Source organism: Nelumbo lutea, chromosome 7 (genome assembly GCF_056320005.1).
Source record: "Nelumbo lutea isolate HS-2025 chromosome 7, American lotus-T2T, whole genome shotgun sequence".
Classification (NCBI taxonomy): Eukaryota; Viridiplantae; Streptophyta; class Magnoliopsida; order Proteales; family Nelumbonaceae; genus Nelumbo; species Nelumbo lutea.
Window position 1 is genome coordinate 8,243,510 of NC_142690.1, and position 18,425 is coordinate 8,261,934.

General features: G+C 37.8%; 1 protein-coding gene and 1 long non-coding RNA gene across 5 annotated transcripts; one reads left to right on the plus strand and one right to left on the minus strand.

The window, feature by feature from the left end:
- Window positions 1-792: 792 nt before the first annotated feature.
- Window positions 793-8,164, minus strand: LOC148844915 (ABC transporter G family member 15-like). 3 transcript variants are annotated; one of them, XM_088953304.1, is made up of 10 exons: window positions 7,858-8,144; window positions 5,418-5,497; window positions 4,817-5,278; window positions 4,601-4,723; window positions 4,272-4,415; window positions 3,769-4,053; window positions 3,375-3,647; window positions 3,188-3,295; window positions 2,550-2,883; window positions 793-1,594 (listed from the first exon to the last, which is right to left on the minus strand). In XM_088953304.1, the coding sequence occupies exons 1-10, from the start codon at window positions 8,102-8,104 to the stop codon at window positions 1,566-1,568; spliced, it is 2,085 nt and encodes a 694-aa protein (XP_088809430.1). In that variant the 5' UTR covers window positions 8,105-8,144; the 3' UTR covers window positions 793-1,565. The 3 variants fall into 3 exon arrangements, with proteins under 3 accessions (XP_088809430.1, XP_088809432.1, XP_088809431.1); XM_088953306.1 differs by lacking the exon at window positions 4,601-4,723 and having other exon boundaries at window positions 7,858-8,164; XM_088953305.1 differs by lacking the exon at window positions 793-1,594 and having other exon boundaries at window positions 2,245-2,883.
- Window positions 8,165-14,710: 6,546 nt separating this feature from the next.
- On the plus strand, window positions 14,711-17,727 carry LOC148844916 (uncharacterized). Of its 2 annotated transcripts, XR_016101678.1 has the most exons (3): window positions 14,734-15,511; window positions 15,623-15,955; window positions 16,072-17,727. It is a non-coding gene; the product is annotated as an uncharacterized LOC148844916 (long non-coding RNA). The 2 variants fall into 2 exon arrangements; XR_016101677.1 differs by having other exon boundaries at window positions 14,711-15,511; window positions 15,623-17,727.
- The last annotated feature ends 698 nt before the right edge of the window (window positions 17,728-18,425 follow it).

Sequence of the window (18,425 nt, forward strand, 5' to 3'; positions counted from 1 at the left end):
GGGGTGATCATGGGTTGGGCCGGGCCGGGCTTTGCACTTATGATAAGGGCTATAACTTAGGCTTGGGCCCGGCTCGGCTTGGGGTTCCAGGCCTGAATCATAAGCCCTAGCCCAGGTCTATATGGGCCCGGCCATTTCGAGCCAATGGCACTCATATATAAAACATTATATATCTATATATTAAATGACATAACATGCATATAAACTTATTTTATATTTATATTACATATAATATAAATTATACATGTCATGTTATAATATTTATATATAAAATATATAATATAATGTAAAATAACATGTATAGATATGTATATATTATACACAAAATGTGCAGGATTAAGTATAAGTGGGCCGGGCTTAAAGTATTAAGCCCAAGCCCGGCCCTAAATTTTGCAGGCCTGATGTGGGCCCAAGCCCGGGCCAGGCCTGAACACAAAACCCAGGCCCAAGCCTGGAATTTCCAGGCTGGATTTGTGCGGGCCGGGCAGGGTCAGGCTGAAATGATCACCGCTACCGGTAATGCGGGGAACTCATTCCGTCGTTATATCCGATTTCATCGTCTCCCATCGATAGGTAAGTCTAGTTTTCTCAGCTCTTGCAATTTAGACCGAGAAAAGCCAACGAAATGACTGTGTCAAGACCGAGTTGATGCCCAATCCTCTGCAGGAGATGGTTCACTATAAGCTGGCTCTTGCATTTTAGTACAATTCCCAATAGATTCTGTTATCATCCCTGATAATTGATTACTATAGAGCCACAGAGAAAAATGATCAATCGTGTCCTACATTCGACGGGATAGATCAGTGAATCCATTACTGTAGAGATAAATTGTGTTCAAACGTGGAATCTGGAACAAAGACTCTGCTATCTCCCCACTCAAGGAATTATCAAACAGAGATAAAAATCTGAGCTTCCTCAAGTTTGCTAATTTCCCAAGCACATCACCGGTGAAACCATTCGCCGATAGATCCAAATATCCAAGTAGACTACAATTGAACAACTCTGCCAGGATCAGACCTGAGAAATTGTTGGCATTAAGGTCAAGCATCTTGAGGGATCTCAGCTGGCCAATCTCCGGTCTCAATGAACCAGAGTTTTGCAAACCCGACAGGTTCAGGGAGATCACATTTTGTTTCAGACTTTCAGGCCATCACCTTGAATTCCATGGCAGCTACAAGGAGTGCAATCGTTTGAATTCCAGCTCAACTTGATTGAGGGAGGTACAACCAAGTCGTTCAATAGTGAAAGCAGAGCTTCTCCATCAAAGCTCAACCCAGCAGCAGTATGGAGCAAAGCAAAGTACAAGCACAAGCACAAGCACAGAAAATCTCTAAAAACACTACCCATTACATTTACAACAGAACAAATCAAAAGACTATATTTGGAGGGAATATGGCTATGCTCACCTTTTATCGAAGAACTCTTGCACAAGCACAAAACTTTGTTATCTCTTTCTTTTTGCTCTTTACCGAAAGAACTAACTCGTGACTCAACTTTCAAGTTTCAACATACTGAAACAGACTTCAAATACTTCGCAGGGTCAAGCCATTTCCTGGGTTATGTCGTCATCCCGAGCTTGTTAGTAGACGGACACCTAATGGCATGTGACAACAGTGTCAACATGGATACACATGAACAATGTCTTATCTCTGTGTAAGAAGATGATGAATAGTGTTTTAAAGGGTAATTTTGACACATTTTGAAAGTTTAGGTACAATTGTCGCATTTTAAAGTTCGGGAATTTTCCCTTATTCTTATTAGTCCCCTTTTGTAGTTATTTATAGACCTTAATAATCAACACTTGGTTTATGTTTTCTGTAATTGATCAGCCTAAGCCTCTATCTACCACCCCACCATGAAACTATACTTCTAATGCTTGAAGTTTGATATGGAGATAGAAGATCCCGGGCCTCCTTAATTGGTTTACAACAATTGATCCCTTTTCCCTGAACCCAAATTCAGAACCCATAAACTCTAAATTTGACACTAATTGAGATTTCGATAACCTTAAAACATTTACCATATAACTCATACTTCATTTCTATCAATTATCATGCGACATGCAAATATTCATTGTCATCAGTGTCTTTCTCATCCTCTAAGATTATTATTTTTAAGGGTTTACTGTTACCTTAGCCAAGAGGGAATGAAACAGAGAAAAAGAGAAATATTCAGCTTTACTACCACTTTGGCTTGGATTTGTGAATTTTAAATACATGTTTAAAAGAAGAAATGGGCCATTGCTTCGTGTAATGATAAAATCTCAGACTGATATAAATGAAAAATATGGATTTGAGTATGAAAGTGGCCACTTTATGCAAAAATGCCAAAGGTTAGATTCTTATCTACTCCACCTCTCCCAAGTCCCAATACCTTTGATAGCTGGGATAAACATTGGGTAATGACCTACATAAGAGATGAATAAGCGAATTTGCCCTAGGAAATTAGAGAAATTACAGAACATCAGCCATGCATTCCATACTTATCAACAGCCATAGAACTTTGTTATGTGCAAGAATTACTACTTTAGGGGAGTGGAGAGTTGAGACCCTCTTGGTAAGATAATGGGAAAGAAGGCTGGTGCTGCTTCTTGACCATAGGTGGCTTCATTGTGAATGAAGGCCTCCTCTTAAGGAGTGCAATTGTTCTCTTGGCATAAAATGAGTGGAGCCATGGTAATATTCTCTCCTTGAACTTGAGTATGATGAAGAAGATCAGCCTATAGGATATGAGAAGCACTACAATAGCAGCCAAGTCCCACCATTTGGAACGATTTGGTGAAATCCCATAAATCGTCTTGAGAATTTTAACTCCTGTGAGCTTTGGATCACCTTGTTCCATAGGATCAAACTTGAGCCCAATTAGATCGTTCTTGAATTGTCCCTACATAATATGTTACCATATTTGATAAGTTATGTCATCAGTACGTATTTGAAAATGATTCTATGAGTTAAAGTGATTGATACAGGAGGCATATATACAGGTTATATATTTCTGGTAAGATCATGCAGCTTGGTTATATCTGGCCTAGATAGAAAATCATCAAATAAACCAAACATTTTCCATGGTGGTTGTTTTGATATGAACCGAGTACAGGAAAATCAGGGTTAGATTGAAATAGACAGAGTATTATAGAATAATCTAACCATGGTCTATGGGAATTGGATTCCTGCAAATTAACATTTACCTGTAATGCCCATGAGCTGTAGCTGATATATGAAACCGGGTATCGCCAGAATGGTTTGGGAAGATCAGGTAGGGTACAGAAGAATCCAGAGCTCAGCATAATAATTACCTACATATGAAAATGACAGTGCTTGAGAAGGTGATGACAGAAAAGAATATACAGGTGTTTCTGAAAGTAGTTTCCTTACAATAATTCCAATCCCAACTATGACACCCATCAAGTAGTTGGGAACCAGTGATGCAACAATCATCATGCAGCCTTCTACCACAGAAATGCAGCTCAAAAGATTAAGCCAGGTGAATAGAAGGTGAGAGAATCCAGAGTGAAACTTCACCATGAATGAGATTATTGTTCCAGTAGTAGTAGACACTCCCAGCAAGAAAGGGAATGAGGAGAGAAAGTTAGATAGGATGTATACAGCACTGCCATAGTGACCATTTAGCCTCTCACGATAAAAGACCTGTTGAGTAAGAAATGAGACGTTGAGAAAGTTTAATAGAACCAGCTTGATGTTTTTTTTTTCTTTTTTTCTCTTTTTCAACAATTCGATCTTGATGGAACTAAGATTCATAATTACTTGCCCTTATTTCTTCAAGGAAGGATGGGAAGCCTCCTATGGACATGAATGTCATGAAGCCTGTTAAGAATGCAGCACTAGCTCCTCTGTCCCTGACTGTGTTATAGCTGGTTCCAACATCAAAATAAATGGTGCCAACACATAATGATACTACTAGGTAGACCATAATCCTTAACCAGTAATACCCAATATCCCTGCACATGTTCACGAAAGACCTCTTAGTCAATGTGCAGAGCTGTTTCCACCAGCTAGCCTCGCTTCCCTTGTTTGATTTAGCGATGGGTCCTTCCTGCATTGACATTTAGTTGTTATTAAGCAGCGATAATTCATTCTTGGAAACTCTCCTATCATATTTTAACACATCTCAATTGGCAACCAAGTTTTGGAGTTTAGTACTCTCTCTCACTCACTGTGTGTGTGTGTGTTTGTAAGAAATCCCGAGTGGTGTGTGTGAGGATAGGTGGGGGGACAAATGTGTTAAGGGTTGCTTGAGTTCTAAGTGTTTACAATGAGTAAAAGCTCCCTAATCCGTCTTCTTGTACTTGTTGCATATTTTGATGTCTTGTATTTTGCAGCAAGGATTTCTTTGATCCTTGAACTTGCTTCATTCATTAGAAGATCTGATGATGATGATGATGATGCCTGTGCTTCCTGTTACAAAAAATAAACATTCGCCCGTAAACAAATTAAGCTAATGAAATAACCCATCAAAAAAAAGTTAGTGAAATAAGTTTTGAAAATCACCCCAACGACAAGGGAGATGTTTTTGGGTAGAATATATAGGAGGGAGATTCCGACATTGGAAATGACGGACATTAAAGATTGTTTTCACATACATTAAGTCTCGGACATTCCCTCAGAGCGGCAGTTACAACATCGAAATCTGTGTTAATACAACGAAGGAAATGATCGGAAGGATTCCTTCTAGTGGGACAAGGGAAACCAGACTCAGCAAAGAACTGTATCAAGAAATATCGATGAAATTAGATTGCTATTGGATTAACATCGTCGTCGAGTGAAATTTGCAGGATTGTTGCATTCTTCTTAATTACCTCTGCAGCCATCCTTGCCTCTCCAAAATAAATAGCTTCTCCATCCGAGAGGAGAAACAGATCGTCAAACAGTTGAAAAACTTCACTACTTGGTTGGTGTATCACCGAGATAATAGTCTTTCCATCCCGAGAAATGCTTCGTATAGTCAGCATCACTAAGAAAGCCGATGCACTATCGAGTCCACTGGTCGGTTCATCAAGAAACAAGAGAGAAGGGCTTGTGAGGATCTCAAGTGCAATGCTCAGTCTCCTCTTCTCTCCACCGCTGATACCCCTCAGATGCCAGTTACCAATCACTTTGTCGCCACAATCTTCAAGACCCATTTGCAGGATCGTGCTTTCGACCACCCCATTAATCTCTTCTTTGCTCAAAGTAGCAGGAAGCCTCAGGTGAGCTGAGTATGTGATTGTTTCTCTGACTGTGAGGGTTCCCAATAAAACATCCTCTTGGGTCACATAAGCCTGAGAAAGTGAAAATGCACAGAAACATACAAACACAGAGACATGCACAACTGTAAGAAGAGCATAATCTATGGCTGCTACAAGCCAAAAAAAAAAAGTCTATGGTTACATTTGGATGTTACAAAGTTGCTGTACTCACTACGTCTCCACAGTCTAGTCTCCTCTCCTTGCCATTGAAGAAAATATTCCCAGTCACAATAGCGTTTCTGCAAAGTCTCCCTGTTGAAAGTGCAATTTTTAGTTTCACTGAAAGAAAAATTAGATGAAGATACCAGCTTCTAACTTTTTGTTGTCATTCTTTTGGGTGCCATTAGGAGATACCCTAATTCCCTGTCAGGTGAGAATGAAAAGTTGAAAACAGGTTTAGAAAAAATGAAATAAAATAAAATGAATATTTGAGAATATATATATATATATGCTGAATTATATATAAAATTTAAAAATTGTATCTAAATGATGGTAATTTATCAATATCAAAATATATGTTTTGAAGACAAAACTAGTATATCTTATTTTTAAGGCATTTGGTAAAATATCTATCTTTGTATTGATTTCATATCTTTCTTTGATAAACCTCTATATGGTTTTGTGGTCAGATGGGGTTTAAGGTAAATTCGAGTGATGGTATGGGGAGGTATATATAAATAATTTACCCTAATTTAATTGAATCGGGTGAGCCCAAAATTCATTGAAATAATCCCATGGCTGAGCATTTCTAGTGAACTATATATATGGTGTTCCTTGATTCAATGAGACAGTTAATATTTTGACTTCCAATTCTATTAGCATTAGAGGCTTAAACCGGCTTAGAAAGGCATTCCTATAATTTTTCTCAAGTTGCTTTTAATTTCAAGATGGTTTGACTTTTGTCTCATTTTTATAAGGGTAATTTGCTGAAAACTCTCCTGAAGTTTAGTAATTGCAATCACCTCTTTTGAACTTTGCATGCAACTTGCAAGTAGAACTCCTTTGTTAGAATCCTTTAACAAGAAGTACAAAAATGTCCAAAATCCATGCAATTACTATTGAGCTGGTTACTATGGAAAATCAATACAAACTTTATGAACAAAAACAACACACACATAGTGGAGAGAGAGAGAAAGAGAATGTTTAGAGTTGTAGCTTTACCTTTGAGTGATTGATATGAAGGGCAAATTTGAAAAATAAATCAATTTCAGAAAAGAGATTGGAAGGGTTTAGGGTAACAATTGATATGAAGATGAAATTTAAAAAAATAAACATTTTGGTCAAAAGTAACTACATGGGTATTTTGGACATTTTCATGCCTTTTGTTAGAAGATTTTAATAGTGGATCTACTTGAAATTGTATTAGGAAGTTCAGGAGAGGTGATTGCAATTACCAAACTTCTTAGGAGGTTTTGGCAATGGTCAGAAACTTCTGAGGCAGTTTCAGCAATTTACCCTTTTATAAAATGCTTGATAATAATCCTTCTATATGTGTATGCTGATAGAAGGATCTAGGGGTGGCCACGAGCTGAGCCTTTCACTCGTCTTGTGAAAAGCTTAGCTCGTCTCGGTTTAAACCGAACTTTGAGCCGAATTCAAGTCTAATATATCGAGCCCAATGAAGTTTTGCTCATGAGGCTTGCAAGCCTAGTATTAAAAAAATAATTTTTATTATACATCATCATACATACATACATACATACATATAATAAATAATTTTATTATAGATAATAATATTTTTATTTTATGTATAATAGTAAATAATTTTATAATTCATATTTTCTTGTATGTAAAATAAAAATAATTTTTATAATATTTTTTGCATATATAATATTAAATAATTTTTATAATTCTTAATTTTTTATCTGAAAAATAAAAAAAAAATAATTTTATACATATAATTTTTATTTTTCAAAAAAAAACTTGGCTTATAGTCGAGCTCGAGCTAAGCCGAACTTGAACTTGCGAGCTATGAACCGAGTCGAGCTCGAGCCCAACTCTCTAACTTGAATTAAGCTCGAGCCTGATACTAATCTTGTGAGCCGAGTTCAAATAACCAAGTATTCGGCTTGGCTCATCTCGAATCCACCCCTAGGGGGATCGAAAAACCACAAGTTACCAATACCATGATCTTACACAAAAGCTAAGGTAAAGAATATATACAATAGAGCCTGTTTACATTGAATCTAAAATTTTATATAATCCTTGCTATACACTTTTTGTGTGTGTGTGACATATCTTGCTAAGCTATTGGAGCAACCTCATGACTCTTTTAGACTCAAGTTCACTTTGGCTCATATACCTACTTCCTCATCCTGACAAATGAGATTATCCCAAATACCTCAAAGGGTGATTCATATTAGATTAAGAAGAAAACATAACCAAAACAAAATCTCGTAAGATAAAAAAACATCTACCATTAAGGGTGAAGGATATCTCTAACTTGATAGAAATTATCAACGAGGGGTTTGCCAATGTTGCTAGACTAGTTTGTGGAAATACTGATATAAACATATGAGCCAAGGTGAACTCCTGTGGAGTTTGATACTGAACTCTCATTCCAGCAAAACTAGTAAGAAAAACAGAAGTTGGGTAGTAGAGAGTGAATTTACCTGCCAATGAGTCAAGCAGTGTTGATTTTCCTGATCCGGAAGGACCCATAATGGCCATGATTCGACCAGGTTCAGCAAAGCCACTGAGGCCTTTGAGCAACCTCCTTGTTGGGCCCTTCCCAAAGTTATTAGATAGCACCACTGATAGATCCTCCCACACCAAGCATGTCCCGTTTCTGTTTTTGCGCCTACCGTGATGACCAGCCTCTAATGGATTATCTGCTCTATTCGTGGCATCTATCTCCATATTTGATATTTCCCAACTATACTGAGGATATATCTGGCTTGAGAACATGTACACACACACACATATATATATATATATATATATATATATATATATATAGTATGAACAGCTGATGGGGCCATGGGTGACAGCCATTCTGACAATGCTTGAATTTCTAATATTTTAGCCAGAACATGTCATGTGGAGTGGTCAATGTTAATTATGATGAAGAGGAGGAAAAGAAAGAATTGTACAAGTTCGCTTCACCTTGAAACCAATAAATATGTATAGAGATTAGGCCTGAGCCCACTCACGTACAAGTACACGAACCAGTTCTCTCTTCTCTTTTTTGTTGGGTGGGTGGGAGTTGGAGGGGAGGCGGTGGAAATTGCAAGGTCCGTAAATGTCATTCATTTGTCTTGGCTTGAATTTAAATATGTTCCTGTCCTGATTCTTATATTAATGGGTATATTAATGGATATGGGAATTGAAAATGGCGAAACAGTATTCATGTAACCGACCCCTATATAATTGATTGATTATATTTAAGTATAGATAGGTAAGTAGAATATCTTATTTAGATCTAATCAATGCAGCTCTAGCACCCGGATATCACATGGAAAAAGGATCTTATGCTTTTTTTTTTTTTTATGCCATCTTTGGTTTGAAGGAAAAAGATAAGGAAAGGAAGGGTAATGATAAAGTTTTCCTATCTTTCTCTTCCTTTCCCTACTTTTTCCTTCAAACCAAATACAGTCTAAATGAACTGTAGAGGATTTGATCAAGTTAGGGAATAAAATCCTATTTGGAGACTTCACCTAATAGTTTAAGTTTTAGGTTGGATGATTTTTTGAAATGGTGTTGGAGCATGTTTGACCAACGTTTTTGAACTACCATTGACCCGGACGGTTGGACCGTTTGGCCCGTGAATCATCTAGGCAACTTGTTCCGTTTTACCCAAAACAAAGAATCTGGTATTGACCCCGGCGATTAAACCGTTGACCCGTTGACCCATTCAACTGTTTTTGACCAATTTTTTATTTTTTTTTAAATTTATTGTCAGAACGGACCGTCAATTCGAACCGGACGATTGGGTTGTTGACTTGGAAACGGTGCCCAGAATGGTTCTGTTTCCGGGTCATTTTTTAAAGCATTGTATTTGACCAAGTGGTCTAGTGTTCAATTTTTGTCACCTCTAATATTGATTCAAACCCAATAAACTTTCGTAGGAAGGAGTACATTATAAAATAAAAACCTACTTAAAAACCTCACCTAATAACTTAAGCTTTTATATTTGAATATTTTCTTGATATGATATCAAAACCTATTTAATCAGTGGTACAATGTACAATTTTAATCACCCGTAATAATTAATTGGAATTTAGCATAAAGGTATGGATGAACCTATGTTTTAGAGAACAAAAGCTTATTGAGGGGCCTCACCAACCAGCTTAAGGTTTCAAGTTGAGATTCTTGGCGAGATCAAAAATCATGATTTAATTTGGCCAAGTTAGAGCTAGCTTTGAAAGTGATCTGTAACAAGGCATATGGCGGAAGATTGATTTTTTATTACATCGATCCATTAATTACTTAAAATTTTATGAGGATGGGTTTCAATACCTGGCCATGGAAGTCAGAAGGTGCTTTGTACTAAGGACAGCATTAGATGTTGACGTTTGCTTTCACTTAATACTGTATTGAGAGCTTGAAGTACAAACTCTTCCTCTCTGGGACATGGAAAATTTCAAAACAATATACAATTTCAATGCGACGTTACAATAGAATTGACCCTAGAAAGAGCGACATCATAAATGAAACTACTAGCAAGTTGTTTGGCAATTGGCACAGTCATTTCACAACCGATCAGTTTCTTGGGAAATCAAGAACGATTGGGGAAATACAAACAATCGATTTCACTAAAAACACAGAAAAATTGGGATATAGGTTGATGGGGTTAAGGTTCAAAGTGTCGACATATATTGGCTCGCATCAGTCGATACGTATCATTTTGGGACCTCTATGATACGCTCTTATAATGTATGTATCGAGGGTCTGACCGATTCAGGGGGTAGAAGAGCCTTAAACTGCCCCCCCTTGAATCGATTTTGAAAAAAAATAGAAAAAAACAAAAAAAAAAAAGGTATTGATTCGCCCTATGCACCCCTACGAGCATATTGATATTTTGAATCTTGGATGAAATATTTAAAGTGATTTATATTAATATCATATATAACATATATACAATGACACCTGTATGCCATTCCAAAAAGTAGTCAACTTTGTCAAATTTCAATATGCCATGGAATAGATAGATTGTGAAACGCATTATTGCCAAACGCCCATTAAATAATTCAAATTTATATTCCTTTCATAAATGGGTCATGTATGCGTATTAATTTTGGCCATAAATTTCTGTTCAATTTGTATATTGATTAGACTAGTTTTTCAGATGGTCCAGTTTTTGGATATCAAACGGACTTCCCCATAAGGTAATTTTAATGTAGCGGATTTACCCTCTTTTGCAATCAGTTTCACTACAGCACCCGCAGCTCTAGCTAATTTCTCCTGTTGGAGGGTCATCCACCTCCTGAGCCCAAATCTCCTATTAAAAATATTTCCTTAGATGTATGTCAAAACTTATCAAGTGATATTCTTGAAGGAGTGAGAGATCCATCATATGGATGGCCGAACCCTATAGGTAGGTTGGGTGAAATTTCAAAAATTTCTCTCTCTCATCTGGGAATCACATTCCCTGTTTTAGAATATCTGCACTTTCAAGGATCAATCTTGAACCAAGAACCGAATCAAATCTGAACAAAAACAGTAGGAGAGGGATATACTTGATACGAAGAAACAGTATCCTCTAATGAAGGTGTTCACGCCCAAAGAAGTCTCCAAAGACTGCTCCCACTGAAGATGACACAATGTAGGGTGGAGCAGAATCAATAGTGTTCTTTCCAAGAACCGAATCCTTCAACAAGGATGTAGGCTGTGAGCACGACTTCAGATCAACCTTTCTCCAAAGACTGATATCAAGAACTATTCTTGATTTCTCCTACAAAACTGAAGATCGAACTGGCACTAGGCGGCAGCTAGAGGAGAACGCAAGGAGAAGATGGCGCAGTCACACTATTGTTGTCTTCTCTCTGTATAATATGAGATCTGATCTCTGGGATGTTGGGATGGGCTGAATGGTTTGCCCCCTCCTCCTTTTATAGACTTAAAGAGATCAACTCCTAATCCCATTAGGAGTTTACTGATTCAAATCCTTATTTGAATCTGGACTCTCTTTAAGTGATAAGGATAAATCCTTATCTTATCTGCAAATTAGATCAACTCTCTCCTAATCTCATTAGGAGGTTTCTAGATCCAAATCTGTATTCAGATCTAAACTCTCTAAGTGGATAGGGTAAGACCCTATCCTATCTGCTGATCCAAATCCCAGATCCACCCTTCTTTAATTAATCCAACTAAACCAGTTTAAAATGAGCTTTAGGCCCAATAAGTCTTATGTGCTCAGTGGCCTTCCAAACTGTTGCCTAGTTGGGCTTTTTTGTATGGCGTGGGACCCAAACATTGATCTACACATTAGCCACATGGGTTCAGCCCAACCTCTATTACAAGACCTGGCCGAATTCACTGAAAAGACAATGAACCCCTTGAAGCCCATCACATGGGCTCCTAATGGGCCCAATACTTACACTAAGTGGTCCCTGGGCTAAACCACCTTATAAAAACCCAGGGACTGTGGGCAGATGCAAGACTAGCCTATCATGTATTACCCTCAATGATCTTACACTTAACCTCTCAGCCCATAATGATCAAACACTATCCGACAAGAGAGGACCTCTCCCTCGACTGCAAGGAACAATGTTGCACTCTCTACTCACATGGATCCCGAGAATTAAAACCTTTTGCAAACATTTTGAAACCATAATATATATATCTTTATATAAATATATTTTGTAAAAACAAATTTCAACGATTGAAATCGGCTGCCGACAGTTTTGATTTCCATCAGAGAGGGTGCATCATCGATCATTACCTTTGTCTGACAAAGGGGCTGATCTTATCATTATTATCACCCACTCAGATGAATTCTCAGATTGTCCCAACATACCCAGGTTTTGACCCCCACTAAGGATCTCACTGATTGGAATATCAAAGACAGCCCAATCTGACACATAGTGCAATATCATAATCGAGTCTAAGGGTCAGGTGTAACTTTCCAGTTTTGCCCACTAATCACCAAGGTCTAGGGCAATATTGGAAATCTGGTCCGGTTCAGGGTTTCAAGTAAACCTACACTGCATGTACCTCAGGTCTCACCCTGGCAGCTGAGACAGACCACCCCAATACTTGGCGGCACATCAGTGTCAGCCTTAGTAGGATAAATCTCCCCAGACTTATCAAACGACTATGAACATTCTAAACTAACACGAGTATCATAAGTGTCCAGTTTAAGGGTATTACACAGAAACACACCACTATAACATGAATCAAATATGTACTTTATTCATTTATAATAAATGTTATAATGTACATCAATCTGATTGGAGCTAAGGGCATACACTATCTCACAACTCCCACTTGCACTTAGGTCCAAACTGGTATAAGCCGGAGTCCTAGACTTTCCACGTTTTTCTTAAACACTTTCTGTGTGAGTGGCTTAGTTAATGGGTCTATTACATTCTCCGCTATCAAGACGTCCCCTCTACCAACAATCTCCCGCAGTACATGGTACTTCCTCTCGATGTGCTTTGACTTCGAGTGGGCTCGTGGCTCTTTAGCCTGAGCGATAGCTCCATTGTTGTCACACAACAATGGGATGGGTGATGTGCTGGATGGAGCTACTCCCAATTCATGAATGAACTTTTTCATCCACACGACTTCTTTGGCAGCTTCACTTGCGGCAATGTATTCGGCTTCAGTTGTGGAATCTGCCATGGACCCCTGTTTTCTGTTTTTCCAACAAACAATACACGGTCCTATCATGAAAACATACCTAGATGTAGACTTTCTATCATCTGGATCCGACTGAAAATCAGCATCAGTATACCCCTGGATCTGTAGTTAGCTACCATCGAATACTAGACAAAACTCTTTTACCATTCGAAGGTACTTAAATATATTTTTCACAGCAGTCCAATGCTCCTTCCCTGGGTTGGCCTGAAATTTGCTTACCACACTCATTGCTTGAGCAATCTCAGGACGAGTGCACAACATGACATACATGATGCTCCCTACGGCTGAGGCATAGGGAACGCCCTTCATGCCCTCAATCTCCTCAGAAGTCTTGGGAGACATCTTCTTGGAGAGAGTGACTCTGTGCCTGAAATGAACATTTCCCTTCTTGAAGTTCTCCATGTTGTATCTCTTGACAATTTTGTCAATGTAAGAAGATTGGGATAATTCTATTATCATCTTCGATCTATTTCTATAGAGTCGAAGACCTAGTATATAGGAGGCTTCTCCAAGATCTTTCATGGAGAATTGCTATGAAAGCCATACTTTCACCGTAGTTAACATTTCTACATCATTCACAATGAATAGAATGTCGTCTACATACAGAACCAAGAACGTAACCTTATTCGTAAACATATGGTTCATTCGGATTCTGCTCAAAGTCAAACTTTTTGACAGTAGAGTCAAACCGGATGTTTCAACTCTTAGAAGTTTGCTTAAGTCCATATATGGATCTATTTAATTTACATACCATGTGTTCCTGACCCTTAGCTATGAAACCTTGCGGTTGTTGCATATAGATATATTCAGTAAGATCTCCATTCAGGAACGCAATTTTGACATCCATTTGCCAAATCTTGTAGTCATGGTATGCTGCTACAGTTAGCAGGATCCGAGTGAATTTAAGCATGGCCACAGGCGAAAATGTTTTTTCATAATCGATACCCTCTTTATGAGTATACCCTTTCGCCACCCAATGAGCTTTGTAGGTTTCAACCTTACCATCGAGGCCCTTCTTACTCTTATAAATCCATTTGTAACCAAATGCTTTTACTCCGGGGGGCGGATCTACTAGAATCCAGACTCTATTTGTCTCCATTGAATCCATCTCAACTCTCATCGTATCTATCCAGTTCAAAAAATTTATGTTTAACATATCTTCCACATAAGTCACATGATTATTTTCAATAATTGTGACTTCTACTAAATAATTATCCTGATTATAACGAAAACAGACCGGTGGTGCAAATCGATAAAAGGCGTTGAAGCATTGTTAATGCCTTTATTGCATACCAGCAAATCGAAGGCATGAACAGACAAGCAAAGCTTTTATTGCATAAACAAATTAAAAGAACCTGACTGACATTGATCGATCGATCCTGAACCGGGAGGGAGACTACATCATGAACGTACAGGGGCCACTCGATGCTGCCTTCTGTAAATGCAGGCACATGCATGCCTTCTGTAAGGATTGGGTTGGACATTGTCAAAAAATGCTGTATTTCTGACCTTTCGGGTCGCGAGTCACCAGTTCGACCGTCCACTGGGCAGACTGTGACGACACATCAGTCATATAAAAATTCATATATATATATATATATATATGATTAATTCGACCGTCCACTGATTAATTCTCTGCGAGCAATGGTAGAAAAGAAAAGATAAAAAATAGAAAACAGGAATACAAATTGAACAAGAGCTCACGAATATAATAATACACAATGCCGTTAAATTATGTTGAAGAGATGAAGGCGAAAGAGAGGGACAAACAGGTGGAAGAGAACATAGTGTTCTGATCTGATAGGAACACTATTTGGCGCTATATTGCAAAATATCCGACTCATTTTACCAGTCAGAGCTTTGTTTGTTGGTTTTGTACGTCACAAATTTCCATAAAATGACTGTTTATTAGAGATTTTACGGGTTTTCTGACCTTTTTCTCTTCTATACTTAAAAGGATATAGTTGAAATTTATTAAAAAAATGAATATGGATATGCAGCTAATTTCCCAATCTTCTTTTTGGCAAAATTTACAAAAAGAATCAAAATGTAATCAAACCCAGAACATATTCTGATTTCTCCATTGATAAAGAACTGCTTTTTTTTTGGTGGGAAAATCCAAAAAATTACAATAGATTCTGATTTCCCCATATGATTTCCTTATAAAAGAACAGATAATGAATCCATCTATCTTTTGCTGGACAAAGAACTGATTAAAGATCTTTTAGGCTTTTAGATATCCAATAGATCAAAAATGGTTTTTTTTTTTTTCTACTGAAAGCCTAGTAGACCAAAAAGCAGATGCCAAAAAAGACCCTAAAAAGACCAAAATGGTCTGGATATGAGAAACTCCGAATAAGTTTGTCAATTCGGGCTTCTCTGCTTCCCGACATTTTGACAAAAATTCGACTCAGAGTTCAAACTCTCTGCGCCCAGCAACTGAACCGAGAAGCATCGAGACTGGTACATTCTCCTCCTCCTCCTCCTCCTCCTTTTATTTACTTCCTCCCCTCTTTCTTCTCGTCCGCGTATGTTTTCTAAACATTTTTCACCCCTGTTATCCGGTCATCACAGCGCCCATATTCACCACATTTTCACTCGGGTTTTCGGCTGTTTTTCACTGTCTTTTAGAGATCCTTCTCTTCGCCGTCCTTCATCCACATTGATTCTGGTAATCCCTTCACTATTTTGATATTTGTGTTGCTATGGATAATCGATGCTTGAGTGGTTTCTCGAACTGGTGATGGTGATCTCTGGTTGTCATTTCTGATCTCTGGTTTGCTTGAGTGGTTTTCTTTTAGATAATACATGCGCTAAGTTATTGATTCGATGCGTTAAGTTATTGATTCGAATGTTTCGAATCAATTTTTAAATGCTAAACGACTTGATCCGGATGAATGGAGAAAGGTAAGGAACTGTAATTTTCACATCTTCGTTTCAACGAGAAATTTGATGAGGGAATTCAGGAATTCAGATAGTAGATGCCACCCTTATCTTTCATCATGTCATTTGTCATTGATCAGTGGTCACTGTCTGTTTTGGTCGCTTTCCTGTTCACCGGCAAGGAAGAACAAAAAGAAGAGGAAGACAGAATGAAGACAGAATGGGGAGATAGAAAGAGGAAGTCGGTAGCTAGGTGGGTTAACTGCAGGTGATCCTAAAACAGAATTTGATTCACCAAAATCATAAATCTTCCCAACAATTGATTTTCTTGAATTCTATCTACCATTAAAGAAATCTTACACAACTAGTCTAAATTACAACCCAAAGAATGGATCACAGATTATCCCTCCTAAGATTCAAAATACAGTACTGACTTGTAGGTGCTAACCCACATAAAGTTGCACTGCTGCAGTGGTTAAATTTGCAATGTTAAATATTCACCAACTTTTCAATTTTATGATCAAGCTATTGCTCCTTGCCCTGACTGTGGCCTTATTCCTAAGCTTCTAGCTCTATATTTGTTGCAAAGGCCTGCCCACAAGTCAATGTCAAGATAGATATTGTTAGAAGTGGCCTTGAATGCCCAAGCATAAGTATCACCTTCATTGCTGCTGTAGGGTTTTTGCAGAGGGAGGTCCCCTGGGAAAGGAGGTACTGAGACCCTCAAAACTTCATCCTGAGCACAGGTTCTGTTATTTGTCATGTTCAGGGCTGAAACTAGCAAGAAATTCCCCTGTATACTGTATATTTCATGGTTATTGATCCGTTTGGCCTAGACATCTTGTTGAGATCCAGAAATTGAGGGTGTATTCTTTGTTTGATGGTGTATTCTTCATATTCATACTTTCATATGCCAAAAATATTGATAATTGTTTATTTTTAGATATATATTTTTTTTCTGAAAGGAAGTGATATAGGAGTTGACATGTCAGATCTGAGGTTTTCTAAATATATATTGATGGGTAGTGGGATTATTGCTGTAAATTTTTTGAAGCTTTTTTTGAGTCATTAATAGTTTTCCTAACTGGTTTAGATTTATTTTAGTCAGTCTGAATTCTTATATTTTTTTTGGGGTAAACAATCAGTCAGAGTTATGTTAGTAGGTCATGATCATGGTCGCAATTCAAGCCGGATTTGTTTTAGTCCTAGTCCTAAGCCAACTAGGATTTGTCTTAAGTCAAAGCCCCAGTCTTTAGCCAACTAGGATTGGTTCTATTCCTAGTTAGTGCCTTAGTAGCATTTCTTAGTTGATTTTGGAGTAGGAAAACAAGGGAGAAGGACTAGCCAACCTTCCTGTCTTTGCCTATAAATATATGTAAGGCTCTCTCTTTTTGGCATTAGATTATAACATTTAAATTCTTTACATTCAACATTGCGAGTAAGTCTAGTTCTCTTGATGGTACTGATTCTTTCTAGAAGCTATTAGTTGCTGATTCCTAATAGTATCTCTAAGTGCCAACTCCTAGAGAAGCCTAGGTGCTGCTGATTCCTAGTCTTATTTTCTTTTTCTTATTTTTCTGATAAATCCTGCATTACATGGTATCAAAGTAGTTAGTCCCTTGTTAAGAAGTAATCTGCACTTCCATGAAACTGCACAGAGACTGTAGATGCTGGGATAGTTGATGATGAGTGCAGGAGAGTGTGATGAGAGAGGAAAACTGCTGCCTCGTGCTATTTGTAGACATGTGTAGTTTCAAACCATTTAAGGCATTAATTTGAATGTTGGCATAAATTCACATTTTGGTAGTATCAAGTGGAGGGTGTGGTGGGGTGCATTACTTCAACAAGGCAATTCCTAAAGAAAAGACTCTCTTGTCAGTTTTAGCTGTTAGGAGAGGTTTTGATTTGATTGGTAAATTTGATTTATTTGATCAAATGTATTTAACATCTCAAAGGCAAACGCAAAAAACCCACCACATGCATGCTTTATTTATTAGTTGCAGCTGGCTTTTAGGGATGGTGGTCATTGTGCTAGTTTACAACAGTACTCTCCATTAACAATTGTCCTCTGTCAATAAGATAAGTAGCTCTTATGTTTTTAATTCCTTTCAAGTGAGGTAGAGCTAGAGGCGTAGAGCAATTACATCTAGTACTCTTTGAATAAAGACTCGGATAAGGAGTTTGGTTGAACAGGTTAAAATACAAAGGGTACCCCCACACCAAGAGGTCAATAAATCAGGTATATTTATTAATTATTGAGCGATACATTGTTGGTTGCATTATAACCATATAAATTAGCTCAACAGCCCTAAATACTGGGTCGGTCAAGTTTTCACTATTCCAGTGTTGCATTATAAGGATTTCTTTGCTGGTTGCAAAGATCCTTATAAAACCTCATCACCTTCCGATCATTATAAAAGAACTGATAATGAAACCCAGCAGTAATATAAAAGTCAGTCAAGTTTTCACTATTCCAATGTTAAAGGTGATGGGG